The sequence below is a fragment of the Ahaetulla prasina genome, chromosome 5 (genome assembly GCF_028640845.1).
Source record: "Ahaetulla prasina isolate Xishuangbanna chromosome 5, ASM2864084v1, whole genome shotgun sequence".
Lineage (NCBI taxonomy): Eukaryota > Metazoa > Chordata > Lepidosauria > Squamata > Colubridae > Ahaetulla > Ahaetulla prasina.
In genome coordinates this window covers 29,872,935-29,896,959 of record NC_080543.1, presented here as the reverse complement: position 1 = coordinate 29,896,959, position 24,025 = coordinate 29,872,935, and the positions used below count along the sequence as shown (strand labels likewise).

The 24,025-nt window shown below is 39.4% G+C and overlaps 1 protein-coding gene across 4 annotated transcripts in view; it reads right to left on the bottom strand.

Moving 5' to 3' along the window:
* Positions 1–24,025, bottom strand: part of BRCA2 (BRCA2 DNA repair associated) — a 57,405-nt gene that overhangs the window by 12,116 nt on the left and 21,264 nt on the right. For 2 of the 4 annotated variants that reach the window (XR_009155529.1, XM_058186624.1), the window contains exons 10-16: positions 22,508–23,527; positions 16,912–21,483; positions 16,268–16,363; positions 14,352–14,421; positions 13,362–13,753; positions 9,365–9,558; positions 1,409–1,596 (exon numbers count right to left, since the gene is read on the bottom strand). Coding sequence is in view for 3 of the 4 variants with exons in the window: in XM_058186624.1 (XP_058042607.1) it covers positions 1,409–1,596; positions 9,365–9,558; positions 13,362–13,753; positions 14,352–14,421; positions 16,268–16,363; positions 16,912–21,483; positions 22,508–23,527 (6,532 nt within the window). In the remaining variant the exon portion in view is untranslated. Of the gene's footprint in view, positions 1–1,408; positions 1,597–9,364; positions 9,559–11,556; positions 11,604–13,361; positions 13,754–14,351; positions 14,422–16,267; positions 16,364–16,911; positions 21,484–22,507; positions 23,528–24,025 lie in introns of all 4 variants that reach the window. The other 2 variants (XM_058186625.1, XM_058186626.1) reach the window with 2 other exon arrangements.

Here is a 24,025-nt window from a genome sequence, read left to right as displayed (position 1 = left end):
TATACATATTTATCTTATAAAATTCTATATTTTAGTCAAAACACAATGAAAAATAAATTGAGAAAGAATTGGATGTGATAAAAGAAAATACTGCAGTTAGGATGTAGAAGACTATGAATGTAAATGAGAAGTACTTGAGCGAACTCTAAGTCAAGTGGAGTGGGAGACATGGAAGAAAGCAGATGTCAGGTTTGGATGTAAATTGCAAATTCTATGAATGACAGAACCCGTGCTGGAAATATATTTCAAAAAGATTAATAGATTTGTGTGTGTGTGTGTGTGTGTGTGTGTGTGTGTGTGTGTGCGTGCGCACATGTGCACACGTGTGCATGCATATATACTAGGGAAAAAAGAATTAGGCATATAATAAAGCATGATCAAAGAAGTGTGCTTATTATTTTCTTGTACATGTACCTAGAGATCATGCATTTCAATGAAAAAATAAGTTTTGTAAATTATTTTAGTAAGAAGGAAAGGCCTGCAGCAATACTTGTAATTGATTCTAGTAATATTAATGGTCTATTCAAATTAGTAAACAAAAAGGAGCATTTATTTGGATATTAAGGATATTTGTTTCTCATCTTCCCCCCCCCAAAATGAAATAATGAGTTCTAGTCTTCCCTTAGACATGAAAGCTAGCTGGGTGATTTTGGACCAGCCACTCTCTCTTAACAAAGCCCAACACACCTCACAGGGTGGTTGTTATGGGGAAAATAAGAGAGAACATTATGCATCCAGGCTTGAGCTGTATAAACAAAGGCAGAATAGAAATCTAATAAGTAAGTAAGCAAGCAAGCATAAGAACCTACTTTATACTGAGCCAAAATATTGATACTACAGTAGCTCAATAGTTGAATAAACTTTTCAACTGGTAGCTGCCATTCAGAGACCAACTGGGGTCCAGATTTTGCTTATGACCTATAAGGCCCTAAACAATTTCTTAGCTGATTATTTTCACCATTAGTGAGCTGGTCAATCCCTGAGATAATTAGAAGTGTCATGTGTGTCATGAGAACCAAAGAATGCAGTCTAGAAATGTTAGAGTCGTTTCTAAATAGGTTTTTCATGAAGGTGTGAATATATTTTGAAATATTCTCTTTTAAGTATATGAGGTTCCTGGAGTTACCTCTTTCACATGACTGAAAAATATCTTTGCTTTCAACTGGGACTTTCTGTAGAAATGTTAAATGGCTTTTGATTCTCGATTTATTATTAAAATGTAAACAGTGTCTTAATCTTATTGTTTGTCAGAGAGAACAATAAAAACGAACCTTTTAATTATAAACAAATAGTTTCTACATTGCCCTGGTACTGAGAAATATAAACCTTTCTGGCATTAAAAACATTATTAATTGTAACATTTAATAACATATTACATACTCATAGATACATTTCTTGAACATCATACCAAAAGAATTCTTCTTTTCCGGCCTTTCCTTCATCATTAGGAATAATATAACCTCCATCAGCCAACTGTATTCCATGGTCTTCTAGAAAATATTTTCTACTGAAAAAATCCTGGATGAGAAATTGAAAATCTTCTGCATTTGTGCTATTAATTTTTATGCATTGCTTGGAAACACCAAAAGCATACAACTGCAAGGATAAAAGGCAGACAGAATATTTTAGTATTATTAAATGCATATATGTTCAATATATATTTACTAATAAATTATGAATGATACTTCTCAGCATGTTTCTCAAAACAAGAAATTACAACTATCAGTTCCAACTATTTAATATCTGTAGTACCATAATATTGATCTCTAGAGACAAAATTTTATAACTTCTTTGGCTACTTTAAAATTATTAAAAAGGTAAAGTGACAAATAACCAGAAAGCAAAAATTCAAAACAATCGGATCCCTGGAATTAAGTAGCTTTGATTTTTAGGTAAGATCTTTTAGAAGACTTAGATGCATCTCAGAAACCTAATAGCAGTTATTCCCATCTTATGAAAGAATAGAAAATGACAAAAAAATTCCACCTCAAGTTCAGGCATTATGTTGATGGGTAAATAGAACTAAGTCTTCTCTCAGTCGGGGAAAACGGCCGTCAGGAATGGGTTAATCTCCTCGTTGCTGATTGGACCGAGTCTTTAACTTGTTGCTTATAGCCCCCGCCTTCTCTTTCCTTCCAGCTTTTTCGACTCGGTTTTGCTCGGACCAGTCGTGTTTAGAATTACCTCAGGCGGTTTCTTTTATATTGCTTGAGGTTCCCTTACTTGTTGCTTTTTTTATTTCTATTTTTTACATTTTTCTATTTTTATTTGCCTTTTTTGTTGGTATCCGGTGGAGGAGACGGGCTCCCAAGCCGCTAAAGACCGCCGCGGCGGTTTCGCGGCTTGCCGAACAGCTGGGAAGCGCTAGTGGACTATTCCCGCCGCGCTGAGGCCGCAGCAGCAGCAAATTACGAGGCATTGTTGGAGGAGCTCACGGGCATGTCCCCGACGCTCTCTCAATCGGCGGCTCACTCTGTCCGCTCCCCGCTTCGCCGCTGAGATCGCAGCACTGGATTGCCTCAGGGAGCCCTGCTAAGCCGCGCCAGAAGCCACGAGGCGAGCGGCCCACCCTGCCCATCGACTGAAGGTTTTTTTCGGGGCTGCGGAAGCTTGGGAGAGCCCAGTCAGTGGCTATCGGGCTGGAAATCGAGCGGCCATACCTAAAGCGCGGCAAAATAATAATAAATAATAATAAATAAAAAAAAAAGGTCACTTTAAAAATTTGCCGCTTGACTACCAGCGATCAAGATCCAAGCTGGGCATTGTTCGGCAGTCTCCTCAAAGAGCCGGTGGATTCATCTGAGAAATTGTGAGTAGGCCGCAGAGGCCGTAAATTGGCGGGAAACGTGGCAAAATGGCGGACGCCAGTATTAATCAGCCAGATTTAACGGTTTCACCTCCTCAGTATTTAAGTCAGGAGGATCCTGGGGAGGGTCCATCTTCCGCCCCTCAAGTTTCCCCTTCTAGGGGGCGGAGAGTAACCAAGACCAGAGCAAAAAAGGGGGTGAGGGCGGAGGAAAGGCGCCACAAGGCCCTTGAAAGGGTCTTCTCCAGGGCCTCCAAGAGGGCCCTCAGGTCCCCTTCACCTATGGATAAGGGTAAACAGATTAGGACAGACATTCCTACCCCCCCCAAGCCCAGAACGTAGCGCCCAGACCATGCAGGGATCTGGGGCCTGGTCTCCGGATAGGGCTTCCCAGTTGTCCATCATTCAAACGGGGACTGCCCCTTTATTCCGTACCCTATCGGAGATGGAATTTCAGGATAATCCTAGTTCCATTCCAGGCCAGGCGGTGGTTGTGTCTCAGGGGACTGGGGCATCTGCGCTCCAACCAGAGCCTAGTTTTCCCAGATCTCCAGTGCTTCAGTTACCTGACTCCATTGGGTTGATGATTCAACAGGCTGTACGCCAGGAGTTAGCAAAATCCCGAAATAAGGAGAGGCAGAGTAGGTCTACAAGTTCTGCATCAGCCATGTTTAGGCCTCATAGGGAGGAATCCTCGGATGAGGACAGTCAATCCTCAATATCTGGAGAGGAAGATACTGGAGAAGCCTTGTCAGAGGACGAAGGCCTTGGGCCAGAACAACCTTCTTTTGTGGGGCTCTTTAAGCCGCAGTTGTTTCGTTCCCTTCTGTTTAAAGCATTGGCTACCACGGGGCTGGGTTCAGCTCAGGCTCCTATTATGGATTCCCAGGCCTTACCTAGTACTTCATCTAGCCTCTTTGTGGAACCCACGGTGGTGGCAGAAGCCATTCCTGCACCGAAGATGTTTGTGGACGTGGTCCAACGGCAGTGGTCTTATCCAGGTTCGGGCCCTCTCCCCAGTGCCACAGACAAAAAGTTCTTTAACTGCGCTCCTGATCTAGAAAACATTCTACAGGTGCCCACAGTGGATGCTCCAGTAGTCGCCCTCACGACGACCTCTCACGTGACGGGCCCTGAGAATGAGGCTCTTCGTCCGGAAGACAAAAAGGGCAGACCAATCCCTAGTCAAGTCCCATCAAGCCTCGGCCTGGGCCATCAGATCTTCAATGGCATCTTCATTTTTTAATAGAGCTTCCATTATGTGGCTTAGACAGCTTCAGGGTCGTTTATCATCATCAGACGTGAGGGCTCACCAGGACCTTAACAAGGTTATTGCAGCTTTAGAATTTTCGGCTGATTCGACGCTTAACGCTGCTAGATTTTCAGCCAAAGCTATTGGGTCTACGGTTACATCTCGCCGTCTCTTATGGTTGCGCCACTGGAAGGCAGACACTAGAAACAAGTGGCGGCTGGCATCTTCCACGTACGCAGGTTCGAAGTTGTTCGGAGCCTCCCTGGATCCAATCCTGGTGGAAACTAAAGACAAGAAAAAGGTGTTACCGTCTTTGTCGCGCAGAGGCGAGCTGCGACAACAACCCTATTTTCGTCCCTCGACGGCCTCCTCTTCTTCTTCCTTTCGTAACCAGGAATTCGGAGGATCACGAAGACAAAGATATTCACCGTACAGAGGAAACTCCCAACGGGCAGACCAGGTTAGAACAGGGTCCAAATTCTCCTCCCGTAAACCATTCCGGGGAGGGCGAGGTAAACCGTTTAACCGTTTCAAATAATTCCTTACCAGATCTTCCCATTGGAGGCAGACTAGCTTATTTCTATTCCCAATGGGAGTCTTCCACTTCAGATCGATGGGTCCTAGAGACCATCAGAAATGGCTTAGCTTTAGAGTTCCTCTCCACCCCCCCGATGGTCTTCTTGCAGTGTCCGGTTTCTAACCGCTCTTCCTGTGTTGCCCTTGTGGAGTCTGCGGTCAAACATCTTTTATCTATCCAGGCCATCCAACAGGTTCCTGTTGATCAGCATAAACAAGGTTTCTATTCCAGACTTTTCGTGGTAAGCAAACCGTCCGGGGGATGGAGAGCCATTCTTGACCTGAAGGCACTGAACAAATATGTTGTTTACCATTGTTTCAAAATGCACTCGTTACGTTCCATCTTAGAGTGCATACGACAGGGGGATTACATGGCTTCCATCGATTTGACGGAGGCTTATCTGCATATCCCAATTAGAAGAGATCACCGTAAGTTTCTCCGGTTTTGTTTTAAAGGCTCTCATTTTCAATATAGAGCTTTACCCTTTGGGTTGTCTTCGGCCCCCAGGGTTTTCACTAAGGTTATGGCGGTGTTAATGGCCCATATTCGGGGAATTCCGGTCCGACTTCAGGCCTACCTAGACGATATCCTCATTTTATCGACCTCCCAGGATAGGGCTTACAGGGATATCTCCTTGACCATAGACATATTGCTATTACACGGGTTCTCGATTAACTGGGGAAAGAGCCATCTGGTCCCTTCCAATTCCATTGTCCACTTGGGGGCACAAATTGATTCACGTAGGTCGATGGTTTTTCTGTCGGCAGATCGTCAGACTAGTTTAGCTGAGTTAGCTAGTATTTCCAGGATGTCTCGGTCCGTTCCCTTGGACCAACTTTCCAAGCTCTTAGGGAAAATGGTATCGTCATACGATATTATTCCATGGTCTCGCCTCCATAGTCGGCCTCTTCAGTGGTTCCTCCTGCCACATCAAAGGAATCGGCGCAGTTCATCAAGGCTTCGGGTGACTCTTCCACGGGAAGTACTCGTTTCTTTGGATTGGTGGAACCCACAGACGGTAGCCAGAGGCTCAGTATTCAGGGAGTCAGCGAGGGTCATCATCACCACAGACGCCAGTCTATCGGGATGGGGAGCCCATCTCGATCAACATCTAGCACAGGGCAAGTGGTCTCTCTCGGAAATCCGCCACGGCATCAACTTTCTGGAGCTGCGCGCCATCCGCCTGGCTCTTCTAGCGTTCGAGGATGTCATCCGGGACAGAGATGTCCTTGTCCTCACGGACAACGTGACGGCGAAGGCACATATAAACAGGTGGGGTGGCACTCGTTCTCGCAGACTGATGACAGAAACGCTCTCCCTCGGTCAGTGGTCCGAATCCCACCTACGGTCATTGAAGGCGGAACATATTGCGGGGACGGACAATTGCACGGCGGACTCCCTCAGTCGTCAGACTATCGATCATTCAGAATGGTCGTTGTCCCCAGCGAATTTCCGCGAGTTATCAACCCGATTCGGGCTCCCCCTGGTGGACTTGTTCGCCTCCCAGAACAACAAGCAGGTCCCTCGATTCTTTTCAAGGTTCCGTTCACGGGGGGCGGAGTCAGTGGACGCCCTCCGCAGCAGGTGGCCCCCGGGTCTCTTATATGCCTTTCCGCCAATCCCGCTGATCCCAAGAGTGATAAGGAAGCTCCTCGCGGAGAAGGCAGAATTGATATTGGTCGCCCCCTTCTGGCCCAGAAGACCCTGGTTTGCAGACCTGATGAGTCTATCAATCCAAGACCCGTGGAGGATCCCGGACAGCCAAGTGTGTCTTCACCAGGGACCAGTGTTGCACCCCGACCCACAATGGTTTCGTCTAGCCGTGTGGAGATTGAGCGGGGCATCTTAACGAAGGCGAAGGTCCCAAGTCAAGCCATTCCGACCATGCTGGCCTCGCGCCGTGACTCTACGAAGAGAATTTACGAAGCCACGTGACGCACCTTTGATAGGTGGTGCTCGTCCCAGGGGATAGTAGCATCCAGGGCTTCCGTCTTGGACATCCTGGCCTTTCTACAGCGAGGTCTCGACTCCGGGCTGGCGACCAATACACTCAAAAGGCAGGTGGCGGCTCTTTCCTCGGTGTTGAGATGCGGGTCACTCATTTCCCTATCAAAAGAGCCTCACATTCAACAGTTCCTCCGGGGGGCTGCTAATATCAACCCTCCGGTGGTACACCGTTTTCCAACATGGCGATTGAACGCAGTTCTCAATGCTCTGACCAAGACGCCATTTGAACCACTTAGGGACTCGTCGCTCCGGTTTATGTCGCTTAAGGTCGCTTTTCTTATAGCCATTACCTCAGCCCGTAGGATATCAGAACTGTCCGCCCTGTCTGTCCGTCAGGACCTGTGCAAGTTCTTCAACGATAGAGTAGTGCTACGACTAGACTCTACATTTCTTCCTAAGGTTAACAGTCAATTCCATAGGGCTCAGGAAGTAGTTTTGCCGGATTTCTGTCCCAATCCCAAGCACCACTTGGAAAAAGTTTGGCACACTCTTGACGTGAGGAGGGCGTTAAAAATCTACATTGATCGAACTGCGTCGTTCCGCAAGACGGAGGCTCTCTTTGTGTCGTTCCAACCGCTTTCTCTGGGTCAGAAGGTGACCAAATCGGTTCTGGCAAGGTGGATCAGAGCGACGATTGCCACAGCATATGAAAATCTGTCTCTTCCGGTGCCGCGCAATATTACGGCACATTCGACCAGGAGTGCAGCCTCTTCGGCCGCTTGGGGCGCCCAAGCGTCAATTGACGAGATCTGCAGGGCAGCGACGTGGTCCACTCCGTCTTCGTTCATTCGACACTACTGAGTGGATTCCTATGCGTTGGCCGACGCGGCGTTTGGCAGACGCGTCCTGCAGACGGTTCTCTCTCAACAACAATGACAGGCCGCCATCATCCCTCCCGGTAGGACATTGAGCTTGGGTATGTCCCATTCCTGACGGCCGTTTTCCCCGACTGAGAGAAGGGAACGTTGTCTTACCTGAACGTCCCTTCTTAGAGAGGGGAAAACGGCCGTCAGCCCCACCCAAGGCGATTATCTAAGCGGGCTTCGGGGCGGGAGGGCACTAATTCTTTCTCATTTCAGTATTACACAATGGCCTACACTTGAATCCTCGCCGAAAAAGCTGGAAGGAAAGAGAAGGCGGGGGCTATAAGCAACAAGTTAAAGACTCGGTCCAATCAGCAACGAGGAGATTAACCCATTCCTGACGGCCGTTTTCCCCTCTCTAAGAAGGGACGTTCAGGTAAGACAACGTACCCATTCATTTGTTTCATGCATAGAACCTGGTCCTAGTCATATATGATAAATTATATATTATTCATATAGGAGCAAACTGCAGATAGCCTTGGTTAATTCATTTTCCCTTCTGTTTCTCTCCCAAGACTGGGAAAAGGAGAAAGAATTTAAAAACTTTTATTCAAGTTCAGTATAACTGAATTTAATAGTTAAATCTGAATCAGGACAAAACTGTAGTTAATATTACTTGAAATCTCCACGTTCAGAACAAAATATATGATGACCACATATTGTCATTAACAATAATTAATCCAGTTTAATCAAAATTAGAAGCAAAAAATAATATCCTCAGGATTGTGGACAAAAAAGAAATAGAGACTTAATATTACTTGGAATTATCCAAGTTCAGAACAAAATATACAATAACCATATTGTCACTAATAATAATTAATCCAGATTAATCAAAATTAAAAGCAAAAAGTGATCTCCGCAGGACTGCGGATAAAGACAAACATACATTTTAAACTTGGGTATGTAACATTCTATAGTTGTTAATATATCAAAACCAGATCAATATGCCACTGGATGGATTAGGAATGTTAATATTATTTTCCTCTGCAAAGAAATGAAGAGGGAAAAAGAGGAGAAAAAATGATGGAGATGGGGAAATTGGTTACATACATACTGTATATACTGTAAGTCTTATGTTTCAAAAACATTTAAAAATAAAGACTTGAAATAAGCCAAATAAACTGTGTGTAGTTTTGTTACACATTGCTGCTTAATTTCAATTGTAATTACAATTCAAGTGCAAGGCACATGGTGCACTAAATTAGCTTCTGTGACGAGCACTTATGGAGAAACAATAAAAGCCAAAGAAATCTGTATTACAGTGTGTTTTTGTATTATCACTAAATCTGTGCTATTTTAATTTTGATCTACCACCATTACTAAAATTAGTATCTTTGCTTACAAAGAATAAGAAATATACCCACGGCCATCAGAAATTAATCTGTAGCTACCCTGTTTTCCCCAAAATAAGACATCCCCTGATAATAAGCCCAATCGAGCAATAAGGCCAAGCACTTATTTCAGGGATCAAAAAAAAATATAAGACAGGGTCTTATTTTCGGGGAAACACGGTATCATCTATGGCAGTTATTGATCAATGGCTATAATAAGTATTATGTGAATAATTCTGTTCTTGGTTTTTGTGCAAACAACCAATCTATAAAGTCCCCTATCAACTGGATTGGACAAAATGATAAAGTTTTGTTTTTCAGCTTCAGCACACAATAACTTATTATAGTATACTACCTTCAAACCATGGAAAAACTTGTATTTTCTAAAACAAGTTACCAGAGTTTCCAGACAGGATGAAACGGAAAACTTTAACTTATAGACTCAATTTCTTAAGATTCCAAAGAGATTGTATACGCGCATACAAGATAATTTTTAATAATAAGCCTCTTAAAAGATACTGTGCTTACCTGTTCACTGGAATAAAAGTCAGGCAATTTCTCTTTGACTGCAGCTTTTAAGGGAATTCTGCAAAGACCAGATGATTTTTTTACAAGGTACAGGCTGCCTGGTTGTGGATGAATTATTTGATCATGTTTCTTTGTAATTCTCATTTGTTGTAGATTTCTGGCATGCTGAAGATATGTTGTCATTTTTGTTATGTCTGCCAAAGTATTAATGAAATCATAGCTATTTTAATTTAAATCAGAAAATTCAAACTTGCCTAAGATTGCAACATTGAATTCTAATTAGTGCAGATCACATATGGACTATGAACAATTTATTTATTTATTTATTTATTTATTTTTCGTATTTTTATACCGCCCTTCTCTGAAGACTCAGGGTGGTGTACAGCAGAAATAAAACATAAATATCAAAAACTTTAAAATACAATAAATGATTAAAAATCTAATTCAATAAGCTGAAGAATTAAAAATATCTGAGTAAAAATAGTAAAATAAAATTAATTCCCTTAAAATCCCATTAAACCACTCAATTTAAAACTGTATCATTAGGCCAGTCCTGCTTGGTGAAAAAAGGTTTTAAGCTCACGCTTAAAGGTCCAAAGATCAGGGAGAAGGCGTAGCCCCACGAGTAGTTCATTCCACAGGGCCGGAGCTCCCACAGAGAACGCTCTCCCCCTGGGGGTCGCCAGCCGACATTGTCTGGCCGACAGTACCCTGAGGAGGCCCGCTCTGTGAGAGCGCACAGGTCGATGGGAGGTTACTGACGGCAGTAGGCGGTCCCGTAAATATCCCGGTCCCATGCCACGGAGCGCTTTAAAGGTGATAACCAGAACCTTGAATCGCACCCGGAAGACCACCGGCAACCAATGCAGCCTGCGCAGGAGAGGTGTTACATGGGAGCTACGAGAAGCTCCCTCAATCCCCCACGCGGCCGCATTCTGTACCAGTTGGAGCCTCCTAGTGCTCTTCAAGGGGAGCCCCATGTAGAGAGCATTGCAATAATCCAGACGGGAAGTAACGAGGGCATGAGTGACTGTACATAATGAGTCCCGATTCAGGAAAGGGCGCAATTGGCGAATCAGGCGAACCTGATAAAAAGCTCCCCCAGCGACGGCCGTCAGATAGTTTTCTAGAGACAGCCGCGCACCCAGGAGGACGCCTAAATTGCGCACCGATTCCCTGGGGGCCAACGATTCGCCCCCCACAGTCAAAGATGGAGTTAATTGACTGTGCCGGGATGCCGTATCCACAGCCACTCTGTCTTGGATGGGTTGAGTCGGAGTCTGTTCGTCCCCATCCAGACCTGAACGGCCTCAAGGCACCGGGTCATCACATCAATGGCTTCGTTAGGGTGATTCGGGGTAGAAATGTACAGCTGAGTGTCGTCCGAAACCATGGATGATCTCCCCCAGCGGCTTCATATAGATGTTGAACAGGAGAGGCGAGAGGATCGACCCCTGTGGAACCCCACAAGTGAGTTGCCTAGCAGTCGACTTCTGCCCTCCTGTCAACACCGTCTGCGAACGGTCAGAGAGGTAGGAGGAGAACCACCAAAAAACGGTGCCCCCCACTCCCAAACCCTCCAACCGTCGCAGCAAGATACCATGGTTGATGGTATCAAAAGCCACTGACAGATCCAACAGGACAAGATCAGAGGAACAACACCTGTCCCGTGCCCTCCAGAGATCATCAACCAACGCGACCAAAGCCATCTCCGTGCTGTACCCAGACCTGAAGCCGGACTGGCATGGGTCTAGATAGACAATTTCCTCCAGGTACTGGGGAAGCTGCCATGCCACCACACTCTCAACAACCTTCGCCACAAAGCGAAGGTTGGAGACAGACGATAATTAGCCAAAATAGCCGGGTCCAGGGAAGGCTTCTTAAGGAGGGGTCTCACCACCGCCTCTTTCAAGGCAGCTGGGAAGACTCCCTCCATCAAAGAAGTACTAATAATTCCCTGGAGCCAGCCTCGTGTAACATCCTGGGTGGCCAGCACCAGCCAGGAGGGACATGGGTCCAATAAACATGTGGTAGCATTCAACCTTTCCAGTATCCTGTCCATGTCATCAGGAGTCACAGAGTCGAACTCCGCCCAAACAATATTCTCAAGACCTGCCTCCGTCGTCCCGTCTGAATCCACCCAATCAGCATCCAGCCCGTCCCGGATCTGAGCGATTTTATCGTGCAGATACCTTCCAAATTCCTCAGCACGTCCCTGCAAGGGGTCCTCCCGAGCTCCCTGAAAAAGAAGGGAGCGGGTCACCCTAAACAGAGCGGCTGGGTGGTTATCTGCCGATGTGATAAGAGCGGAAAAGTATTCCTGCTTTGCCGTCCCTATCGCCACTAGATAGGCCTGAATATGTGACCGCACTAGTGTTCGGTCAGATTCGGAACAACTGGCTCTCCAGGCGCTCTCTAGGTGTCTTTTCCGGCGTTTCATCTCTCTCACCTCCTCGGAAAACCAAGGAGCTGGTCGAAAGCAGCGCCGGGTCAGAGGCCGCAAAGGCACGATGCGGTCCAAAGCCCCCGTCGCCGCCCTTTCCCAGGCGGCAACAAGTTCTTCGGCCAAGCCGTGGGCTAGATCCTCAGGGATCGGCCCAAGCTCCGTCAGAAACCTAATAGGGTCCATCAGGCGCCTGGGATGGATCCACCGAACTGGCTCCGTCTCCCTGCGGTGTGGGTTTGCGGTTCAAAAGTCCAGGCGAAGAAGCGAATGATCCGTCCATGCGAAGGGAGTAATGACTAAATCCCCCACTTCCAGGTCATTCAACCACTGTCCCGAGACAAAAATCAGGTCCAGCGAGTGTCCCCCAGTATGTGTGGGCCCATTCACTAACTGGGTCAGGTCCAAGGCTGCCATGGAGGCCATGAACTCCCGGGCTGTCGACGATGTCTCGCCTACCGATGGCAAGTTGAAATCCCCCATGACTATAAGCCTGGGGGTATCAACTGCCGACTCGGCTATCACATCGAGCAGCTCAGGCAGGGCTGTTGTCACGTGGCAGGGAGCCAGGTACGTGATCAGCAAACCCACCTGTAACCCTTGGCCCCACCACACAAAGAGAGACTCACAACCGGCTATCTGCGGGACAGTGGCCTCCCTCGGCTCTAGACTCTCGTTTATAATAACCACTCCCCCCCACCCCTGCCTTGAACCCTCGGCTGATGAAATGCTCGGAAGCCCGGTGGACACATTTCAACGAGGAGAACCCCCCCTTCCGTGCCGAACCAGGTCTCCGTAATGCTCATCAGGTCCGCACCTCCCTCTTGTATCAGATCTAAAATGAGGGGACATATATAAGAGACATATTGCTCTTACTTCAGCATTAGTGCACCAACAAAACCAACGTTTAGTAAATAAGCTATTTCTGTAATTTTTACATATCTGAGTTACTTTTGTAGCAATGCATGTCTTTAAAAAATCCATGGTAAAAAGATATCCTTAATTAATAGGAGACCTGTCCTTGACTAGTATTATAAAGTTTCAAAGAGTACATAAAATTGTATATAATTGAAATTCCCTAGTTTAGAGACTAGGCATTATATAAAAATTAGGAAATTATAAGATTAACAAATCATAACATTTGTGAATTTGCTATCTATAACTTTTGTGTATTTCCATAACTAGAAGTCTAATTGTTATTTTGTATATGGAAGATATCCAATTAGAATATAGTCAGCATTCTTTCTATATTTGCTTCTTAAATGGTATTTTTTGTTATAATAAGAGTTTTAGACAATATCTCTGGACCTGGCAATAATTAATAAGTAGGAAAAAAGGACATTGTTCAGGTTAAACACTGATCTTTTAAAAAAATTATAGTACTTGATGTTAAAGATATTAAGTGGAGATAAAACAGATTTCATATCTAATTTTCAAAGGTCTGTAACATAGAATATGTTCAATTGTATATTGAATTTTTGTAGAAATTGTTATGAACATAATAAACATTACATACATGCCAAAATAAAAACAAGAATGAGGTATCCAATGTACCTTGAATTATTTTAGTACATCCTGAATCCAAAGCTGATATTCGTGCACAATTATCTTTTTCTGATTCAATGAAGGTTTTGTTAATTTCTTTTGAGTTATATTCTTCCATTCTGTTGGTACTTTTGCAACTGAATGAGGGGTGGTTTTTGACATTACTTATTTCACCTTCTGAAGTTCTTGATTTTATTTTAAAAGAAGGCACAAAGATCTTGGTAGGTTTTTTCCCTGAATAATGATTGTGTGTTTTGTTTTCCTCACTTAAGATCATTTCAAACTGAGGCAATGACCTAATTGAAGACCACTCTGAAAAACCACCAGATTTAGATCCTTTCATAACTTGTTGTGGAATACTAAAATTTGGATTCAGTATTTCTTGTCGTTCATTTGTGGAACTGAAGAAATAAAAAACATTTTTATAAGAATCTGAATGGAAGACTAACAAGAATTCTTTTTATGTTCCCTCTAGGAAAGTCACACAGTTAAACTGCCATGTACTGCACACACACTTAATTTACTGGTAATTTACTTATATTAATACTGAATAATAATTTAGTAGTTTCCAGAATAATGTTACAAAGATTATCCAATGCATTTTTAAAAATAATATCTACTGCTGTGCATTGCCCAATTTCCTTAGTTGAGATGAGTGGCTACATGATTATTAAATGAAATGAAAACCAAACATATATGCTACCTTATTTATATTTTTATGACTTTATTATAAGCTTTTGATGGTTTACAAATTACATATTATATAATTAGAATAAAATTCAGTAAATCAAATAGAACTATGCCTCCTTGAATAATTTATTCTACACTTTTTCTATACTGATTTTGCTACTATGATCTAGGAATTCAATCTAATCAGCTAAGATTTTTCCAAAACTCACAACTACTATTTTAGACCTTTGGGCAAAGTTTTAGACAAACTATAAATAACTTACATTAAGGAAAAATTAAACTTAAAATGAAATGACAGTCTACTCTTACCTAAGTAAGCCACAGATGACTGGTTTTAAAGAGATCTTGTTAGATATTTTTTTTCTGTCATTTATTATACCTAAATAAAAATAAGTTCTATGAATCAAATGACATTTAAAAGAATATGGATTTCTATGTTTATGGTAAAAATATTAATTTTAGCTGAGTTTTAAAAAATTAGCTCATGAACATTTTTGGGAGAATTAGTTAGTTTGTACTAATTTGAAAAACATTGTCAAGTATTGTATAACTTAATCACCACTATTCCTGCTGCAAATAACTGGATGTAGAATAATTGGTATTTGGATGTAGAATTGCTTTCCATGAGCTTCCATTTATTGAGAGAAGCTTTTAGATAGGTGAGAATAGATGGAAAACAATTATGGGCTATTATTCTACAAACAATAGCAAGATCCTTGGGGTCCCTAAGATATGTTACTCTGCCTGACATAATTGGAAAAAAACTGTCACTTTTAGACGGCTGAAAAACCAAGCAGACCTTGGAACATGGTTGTAGCTTTTTTTATTATGCCCTCTCTGGCACAATTTTAAAATTAATCTGAATTACTGCTTGCATATCTATACTAAAGATTGTATTTACTGCTATGGGAATATGGCTTTTCTCAGAGTTCTGGAATATAACTTGTTCTTAAATGCAAAGGATATATTTGATTACCAAAGAAAAGAAAATATGTCCTCTCTTGTCTATACATGAAAAATGTTCATCTGCCAAAGCTCTGTGATAGTGTAATAATATAATATGGAAATACTATTACCACAACCACAAAGATCACTCAATTTTGAATCAGTTGAAGTTTCTGAACGGATTTCAAATGCTGCCTCATGCAAAGTAAATTACAATAATCAAGCCAATAAGTGTCAAAATCATAAATGTCTATATCAGTATATCCTGTGCCAGAAAAGGTCACAAACTATACCAGCCAAAACTAGACAAAGTCATCTTGGCCATGTATTACATCTGGTCTTCAAGCAGCAGACCCTCAGATTGCATATTATTTCTCTCTGGGAGACCACAATCCCACCAACACTGAAATTCCTAATGAAATAAGAAATAAGTGATTCAAAATAATTTATTTTTAAATATTACTGATCAAATGTTCTGATAACTACATTGCGTTTATTACTGCAGATTACAGAACATATGATCAAGCAACAACTCCAAGTCTTGGTAGGTGGAGTGTGAGTTATGGGGGAAACTCTAACAGCCTTTAGTTCTCCTCTGTTAACCAGAAATAAGATCCTGCTTATGAAATTGGGCTTTGGGAAATAGTTGTGACTGCTGCAATTGTAGTAACTTCTCTTCTTCATAGCAATTTCCCTAACCAGGCCTGTGGATGAACTGATGATGTTTTCTCAGACTTACATAATTGGGAGTTTTCAACTTGTTACTGCTCAAATTATGAGGTGGTTTGGGATTTCACAGCTACCATGACAACAGTAATCCTTGGTCTGATTCATTCCATAGAGGTCACACAATGAATATGTTTTTTTTTAATCTTAGGGCATTTATTATGTTATCCGAAGGATATTAACATCTGTCACCTGATATAGTAAGATTATTCTCAAGTTGGCCTGCAGTTTTCTGGTATTGTTCCCTCTCCCATAGGGAGCTGGAACCTCTGAATAGTCTGCCCATATGCCAGATGGACTGTTGGTTTTCAGACCATGTTTGGAGTTTAAGATTAAGATGGAAAGTTCAATTAAGGCTTTAGTCATCAATTGGAATGAACAGGTAACAACAACCCTGGATCAATCCTCTCACTTTTTACACTGTAATCCCTCACAAAACAAGAAAAATATGCAGGCACTATAAAATAACAAGCAAGAAAAGAAATGAAGTGCTAATGAAGACAAAATGTATGCATCTTTGAGATGACTTACATAGACTAAAAAAAAAAAATTACCATATGGAGAACTTCTTGAAGATTTGAAAGATGATCTACTGGATATTTCGGATTGATCAAATTCAGGCAGCAGCTTTCTTTTAATAGGAGGTTGTCCTGAAAAAGATATGTCACTGAATATTTCAAAAATGCATATTCAATAAATACACATTTCTAAGGAATATTTATTTAACTGATTTATTAAATCATGTTTTATGTAGATAGAAGGGCTTACTTTTGAAAACATGAGGCTTATTGTATTCATATTTTGGATTGCTATATTATGTATCTCTATACTAGACAGATAAATAATACTTTTCCAAATATTTGTAAATAAAATATTTACAAATAAACTCAAGTTCTAAATAACTGAGCTCCCGATAACTAGAGTGATACAACCATCCATGTTTAAGCTGTAGAATATTTATACAAACAGCTATTATTGCTATTACTCTACTTTTCCATCAATCTTCACTAAAAGTCATGTGAAAGCTACACTGCCAACCCTTTGGCAATATAAATTTGAGACTTTGTATTTTTTGAAATAAGATTTTTCTTCACTAAAATAAATAATTGTGCAGAACACCAATCTGAGTTATTGACAGTGTGCAGTTTTCAGTACCTTAAATGAATTTTAAAGTTGAAGAAAGCAAAACAGTACTTACCAAATGTGTTTTCTTTTTCCAGATGTCTTTTCCCACTTCTTGTATGTAACAGAGAATTATTAGCTGTCAAGATAGATTTTTGAATATTTCTTTGTACTTCTGAATCAGTGAAATCGTCATCTTTTATGAAAGCTTTTGCACTTTCTGAAGTTTCTACATCTGAGTAATTATCTGGAGTTTGGGAATAAGCAGGACAAAAATAATCCGGATTCCCCTCTGTTGCATATTTAGTACTGACTCTGCTTTGGCATAGTCGTGTTATCTTCAAAGGTTCAGTTACTTCTTTTGAACATGAAAACTTTTTGAATTCTGCTGGTTGTGTGTATTTCTCAGTAGAAGTGATGCACATAGGTATTTCAATATTTAGCAAGGATTTAAAAGTTTCATTTTCATTGTGATTCTCTCTGGTTTTGCAGTTTTCCTTCAGTTTAGATGACGAATTAGCTTCATGCTCTTGGTTAACTTTTGTAATGGGAGTTTTTATTGGAGAATTATGAGTTTGCTTTAAACTTTCATCAACAAAGAAATCACTTGCACTGATATCATCAAATTCTTTTAAAAGTCCCATAACATTTTGAAAAGCCTTGTGAGAAATCTGTACCTGTTTTCCACATGCTGTATTAAAATCACATGGAATGCCTGAATGCTCTTCTACATTTGGATTTTTTTCCCTTTGAGATATATGTAATCTATTTTCTCTGGGGAATGTTTTTTTTCTGAGAGAATTCACTGTGTTATAATCATAATTGCAATCTCGGTCAAAATTCTGATAACCAGATAAATCAGATTCAATTTCAGAAAAAAGTAGGCTTGCTTTTTTTAGTGATTCTTTAGATAACTGAACAGGCTTTCCACTTGCTGTGCTAAAAAACCCACGATTATCAGTAGAAAAGTCTGATTTGCATTTCTTTTTGTTGGACGTTCGGGTATCAGAACACATATGCATTTCAATAAAGTCATCTGAAGCTTTACAATTTAATTCAGGCACAGTTTCCATTGATTTGGGTACAACACATGATAATGTTTGAGCGCTTTCACAGAATTTTTTGGTTACAGGTAACTGGGACAGGCCTGAATAATCTGTTGGAATCTTCTCTACCCTCAAATAGCTAGAACCAATACAGTCCCTGCTACCAAAAACATCAGAAGAACTTCCACAGGTGTTACCTTTATTTGCCTCAGACTGAGATTCTAAGTTATTGAGGTTTTTATGAAGAAAGTGTTGGGCATTTTTTAATGCTTTCTGAGAAACATTAACAGTTTTACCACTTGCTGTTCTGAAACTGAATGCAGCTGGTATTGCTTTCAACTGTTTTGAAGGGGAGTCTTTTTCTCCATTTGTTGAGGATTTCTCTAACGTACTAACATCCAAAAAATGCAAGCTACACTTTGGCGTCATCCAATTTTCATTTTTATAGGTTTCTCCAGATATGTTGACATTAATTCCTGCATTAACATCTGACTCAGAAGCATTCACATTCTTCACTGAATGTATCTCATTAGAGCTGAACTTGTCATCTGAAACAATATTCTGATGACCTGATAAATTAGGTTCAATTTCAGAAAAAAGTTGTCTTGCTTTATTCAGCGATTCTTTAGATAATTGAACAGGTTTGCCACTCGCTGTGCTAAAAAACATACATTTATCAGTAGAAAAATCGGATATGTAGTTCCCTTTGGTGGAAACCCAGGTATTAAAACAGTTGCCTATTTCAAAACTTTCATCTGAAGTTTCACGATTTGTTTCAGAGATAGTATCCACTAATATGGGCATAGCACACGGTAATGTTTGAGCAGTTCTACATAATTCTTTGGTTGTAGGAAACTGGGATACATCCAAATATCCCATCGGCATCTTCTCTACATTCAAGTAACCAGAAGTAATGCAGTTTTTACTGCCAAAAGCATCCAAAGAACTTCCTAACATATTACATTTATTTGTTTCAGAGTAAGATTCCAAGTTATTGTAGTTTTTATGAAGAAATTGTTGGGCATTTTTTAATGCTTGTGGAGAAACTTTAACAGTTTTACCACTTGCTGTTTTGAAACTGAATGCAGGTGGCCTGACTTTCAATTGTTTTGAAGTTGAGGTTCTCTCTTCATTAGTTGGATATTTCTGTAAGGTGCCAGTATTCAGTAAATGTAAATCACATTTTGATGTCATCCAATCTTGATTTTTATATGCTTCTTTCAAAATACTGATTTTTTCCCCTCCATTAAAATACGATTCAGATGTATTTATATTGAAGGTCAGTCCTTTAAAAATCAATCCACTTTTGAAACCCTGTTTAACTGTGTTTGACAGCACGCCCAAAGAATCTTCAAAATTATCTTTAGAATGTCTAGTTTCTCTATATTTTTCAGCTCCTTCTCCAAATTTAAAATTCTTTTTAACTGAATCTTCAACACTAGGTTTTATAAGATTACCAGTATTGTACATATTTCCAAAAAAGAGAGCTTCTTCTGAAAGAAGATGCCTTGCTTTAAGTAAAGATTTGTCAGTAAATGTAATTTGCTTACCACTAGCTGTATGAAAACCACCAGTTTGCTTTTCCCTGTTTTCAGAGACATTCTTGTGGTTGCACCCAAAAAAGATTTCAGTCTGATTTAATTCTGTACTCTCTTTCTTAGAAGGAATAATTTCTTTATATCTAGCATTTGTCTTCCTTTTGCAGAATGACATATTATTTATCTCTTCCTGTATATCAGAGCCTGTCAACAAATTAAGTCTCTTACTTTTTTCTACAAATGTGTTACCATCAGTAACAGTGTGAATGCTCTGTAGAAAATATTGCTTTTCTGGCTCACTTACATTTTCCTCTTGTTCTGAAATAAAGCTTTCTTTTGCACCTGCATCATTCCAAGTATTATGTTTTTCAGTTTTAGCAACTTCAACTAAGCATGTTAGATCAGACAAAGTTTCTGGGCAATTATTGTTACAGCAAGTTTTTCCACAATTTACAAAATGATGTACAGGTAAAGCATTCTGATTTTTAGTTGATAACAATTCATTTTCTGATACGTGTACAGAATATTTTTGAATAATTTTCAAGTTTACTTCTGTGGTGCTAGTAATTTGGACAAAACTATCTTTATGGCAGTCCACATCTGTTAACTTATCTTCTGTATCTTCTTTTACAAAAGCAATTGCTGTATCTTTTGTGGTACCTTGTCTTATATATTTAGCATTTCCTTTTTTGGCTTTCTGAGGGCAATCAATACATGTTTCTTTCATAGGCATGTGCCAACTACTGCATTTGTTTGAACTATCCGTTTTTATTTTATAGTTCAATATTTCACCCATTCCATTCATATTGCTGGCTAATTCTGTACCTCTTGTAATCTCATCTTTGTTCTTAACTGAACTATGATTTCCCAGATCAGACTGTAAGGGATCTGAAATAACTGGAACAAAACATTTGTCTTCTTTTCTATTTGATTTCAGCAATATAACCTGCTCATTGCTTTGTCTGTCAGTATTACATTCCCTAGTATCTGTATGCTTAAAAGAGGACTGATTATTACCTGGATTGTCCACAAATCCCGTATCTTTCCAATTCTTAGAATTTAAATTTTTTTTATCAAAACATTTAGTTTTGTTAGTGTTATTGTCCGTCATAATCTTGTGTTTTCTAAACTGGGTAAATTCAAATTGACTGTCTGCTTCTTCTAATATGTTAGAAAGTTCAGTAATTTCAGCTACTTGGCTTGCTGTTAAATTGCATTTTTCTTCAGGGTGCTGATTTTTAAATACATTTTGAACAGACTTCTTGCCATATTCAGGAAAACCAATTTTCGTATCATCTGAGTGAACCACAGAATCAGAAACATGTAAATTTAGTTCACTTTGTCCAACTGAAAAATTCTCAGTATTTTCCTGTTTATTTTGACTTGAAATAGCACCTTTTTCTTCATTCTGAAAGTCTTCAAGAAGTTGATCTTCTATATCCTTGAACAGTAATTTGCCTTTTCTGATTTTATCAGCAGATAGCACTATCTGTTTATCAGATGCAGTCTTAAAACCTCTGCATTTCTGGATTTTCCTATGACAAAGACTTCCTAACTCTCTTTGCTTATCACCAGGCACATCTTCTTTTAAACTTAGTAATGGAGACAATTTTGTATTAATTTCTTTTTCCAATACCATAGTTTTAAATTTTGATGCTTTCATTGAATGAATACCACTGTCCAAAATTTGTGCAGTTAATTCCAAGCTTACTTGCTTATTTTCTGTTTCTGATACTTGCATCGGCACTGTACATTCTTGTGATGAACTATAATTTGTGAAATCAGTCTTTCTATCCACACAAGTATTGCTGTGACAGATTTCATGGAATCCTTTTTCAGTTACCTCTGTTTGATAATTAGCAGCAATATCTCTGGAAAACATTACAGCTTCTTTCTTCATATTATTTTTTAGAAGTAGTGTTGAACTATCAGTAGCATTATGTTCAATATTTGACTTTTTACTACCTGTACTTTCATATAACATGTTAGTGGATGTATAGCATTTTTCAGAATCTATTTGCTTTCTTTCTTTTGTGGAATGATTATCAGCAGTTTCAATTTGTCCTGTAAGAAGTTGAATTACAACAGGGATGTGAGTTAAAATGATATCAATATAAACATATCCTAAACATATCCTAGTATAATATTGTACTAAAGTATATTTAGTATACTTATAGTATACTAAATATATTTAGTACACTTTAGTATACTTTAAATATATTAAAGTATATTTTTTCAGGATGTCAACTGAGAAACCACAACTTTTGCTTTATATCTGAATTGTAGATTTTTATTCTATATCTGAACAACCATCAGATATTAAAGCATTTGTATTCTTTTTTATTTATAGAGTTAAACAGATTTGTCTTTACCAAAGAAGCAGCTTTTTCTGAGATATTTAAATCTTTTTCAGGCATACTTATATGAACAATATACATATTTTTTATTCTGATTTCCATGCAAAACCACCCCATAGAACATTACCAGTAGATGATTTTTTAAAAAATGTTACCTTTTCAACACACGATAAACAATTGGGATTCAGTAATATATTCTTAGCAAAACCAAGTACTTTTTTCTAGAAATATTTGAAATTATAATCTACTTTTGGAATGGTATATTCAGTCCAACTTCCTCTTCATTAGCTCTTTGAGAAACCTTTCTTCATCGAGAGATGGGGGAAAGGAGGAATTCCTTTTTTAAGATGTTATTTTTACTTATATTGACCAGCAGGAGGCAGTATATGACCAGTTTCATTTTATCTGAAATTTGTCAATTGTCAATTACTAAGACCCCATACAAAGCTCTCTGGCCTGTGTGTACCTGATAAGTCTCAAAGAGAACAAAACAGGCCTCCTCGTAGTCAGTATCTGAAATTCCAGTATTTTTCTTTGTTTTTATAATTAACCATACTTATTTTATCTATCTGAAAATGACTTCAGCAACATTTAATTAACATATATACAGTATATTTTAGTAGATTTTTTCAATGCAGTAAACAGAAGTCACAACAATGAACTGAGACATGTATGGAATTTTAAAACTTAAGTTTTTGAAGTTAATACACAAAGGAATATAAATATTGTACCTTCATTCTTGATTTGGAGTTCAGAAAGTTCAGAGATACCAGTTTCTAAATTTGTACATACTGGCACAAAACAAGTAAGAGATCCATCTCTCTGGGTAGTTCCTTCTTTCTGCTGAACTAGAGAATTGTTTAGAGCATAAATGAACTTTTTGGGCCGCCTTTTCAAACTGGAAAGTGAGCTAATATTTTTCAACCTTGATTTTGTGTGTTGTCTGCCACTAAAAGCTTGATTTGAAATATTACCTAGGTGGCCTGGAGAACTTTTATCCTTCCTTGAGAAATCAGAGCAAATACTTTGGACTTCTGAGGATTCTGTTAAAGTTCTGCTCTTTAAGAAATAATTATTCTCTGAAAAATTTACAAAAGAAAACTCCTCATCCTCAGCATGTTTCAATGACACTGAACCATTCTTAATTAATAAAGGTGAGTTTTCGGAAACAGATAACTTTTCTGGCGAACTCATCTTACTATCTTGTATTAGACATGGTGTGTTTAACATATATGATTTTAATATTTTAGGACTATTACATTCTTCTCTAGATGATGGACTACCCAGAAAAGTTTTCTTGACCTGTAAGGTAGAAGATGAACTAATGCTCTTCATGAATTTTTTTTCAAGTTGCGTTATTTCAAGACCAGACAAGTCCAACTGAGACCACGGACAAAGCAAAGATGAGGGCATATTCTCCTTTCTGTTGACTGCATTCTGTATTTTTGGGATATTTGGGTTACATTTAGAAGATTTTAATTTTCTTTCACATTTTCTTTCATTAGAAGCCTTAATCATTTCATGTTCTCCTTCAAGTTCATCATGATTGTTTTCATAAAAAAGAGCTTTTTTATTCTCAACTGAGTTAATCTTTTTAAGAAAAACACTACTGCTGGCAGTGTTCAGAGAAAAATCATTTGTTCCACCATGATTATTTTCATCCTTTGGTAGATTTGATGGCTTTTGGTATCCTTGTAGCTCAACGGGAAATGCATTCTTATCAAAAGATTCATTTAAAAAACTTTCAAGATCTGTAAATAATTGCAAAACAGCAGCATCAGAAACAAAACCCCGCTAAAGAAATTTGGTAACAAAAAGTATATGAGAATTCAATTATAAAATCTAGGCAAAGGCCTAGGAAATATTATGTAGTTATTTGTACATGAAAATCCAATGTCCATTTGAAACTAACTATCTGTAATGGTATGTGGGAATAATCTTGGGGAAACAAGGCAACAAGACACAGCCAAGGGAACAGGAAAATAAATTATTCTGCAGCAGGAATGTGGGTGGGGCAAGAGGTTCAGAAGTACTTTCAGATTTGCTGGAGTTTGTTAATGTAACTTTACAACAAAGCAGAATTAGTTCATCTGGTCATGTTGTATGTCTAGTCTACTAATAAGGCCAACACTATCCAAAATATTATCAATTATGGTTAATTTAATTACTAGACAAAAATAAATAAATACTGTATCCTAAAGAAATATTCTAATATTTGCAATAGTGGCAAATATTTGTTTAATAAATAA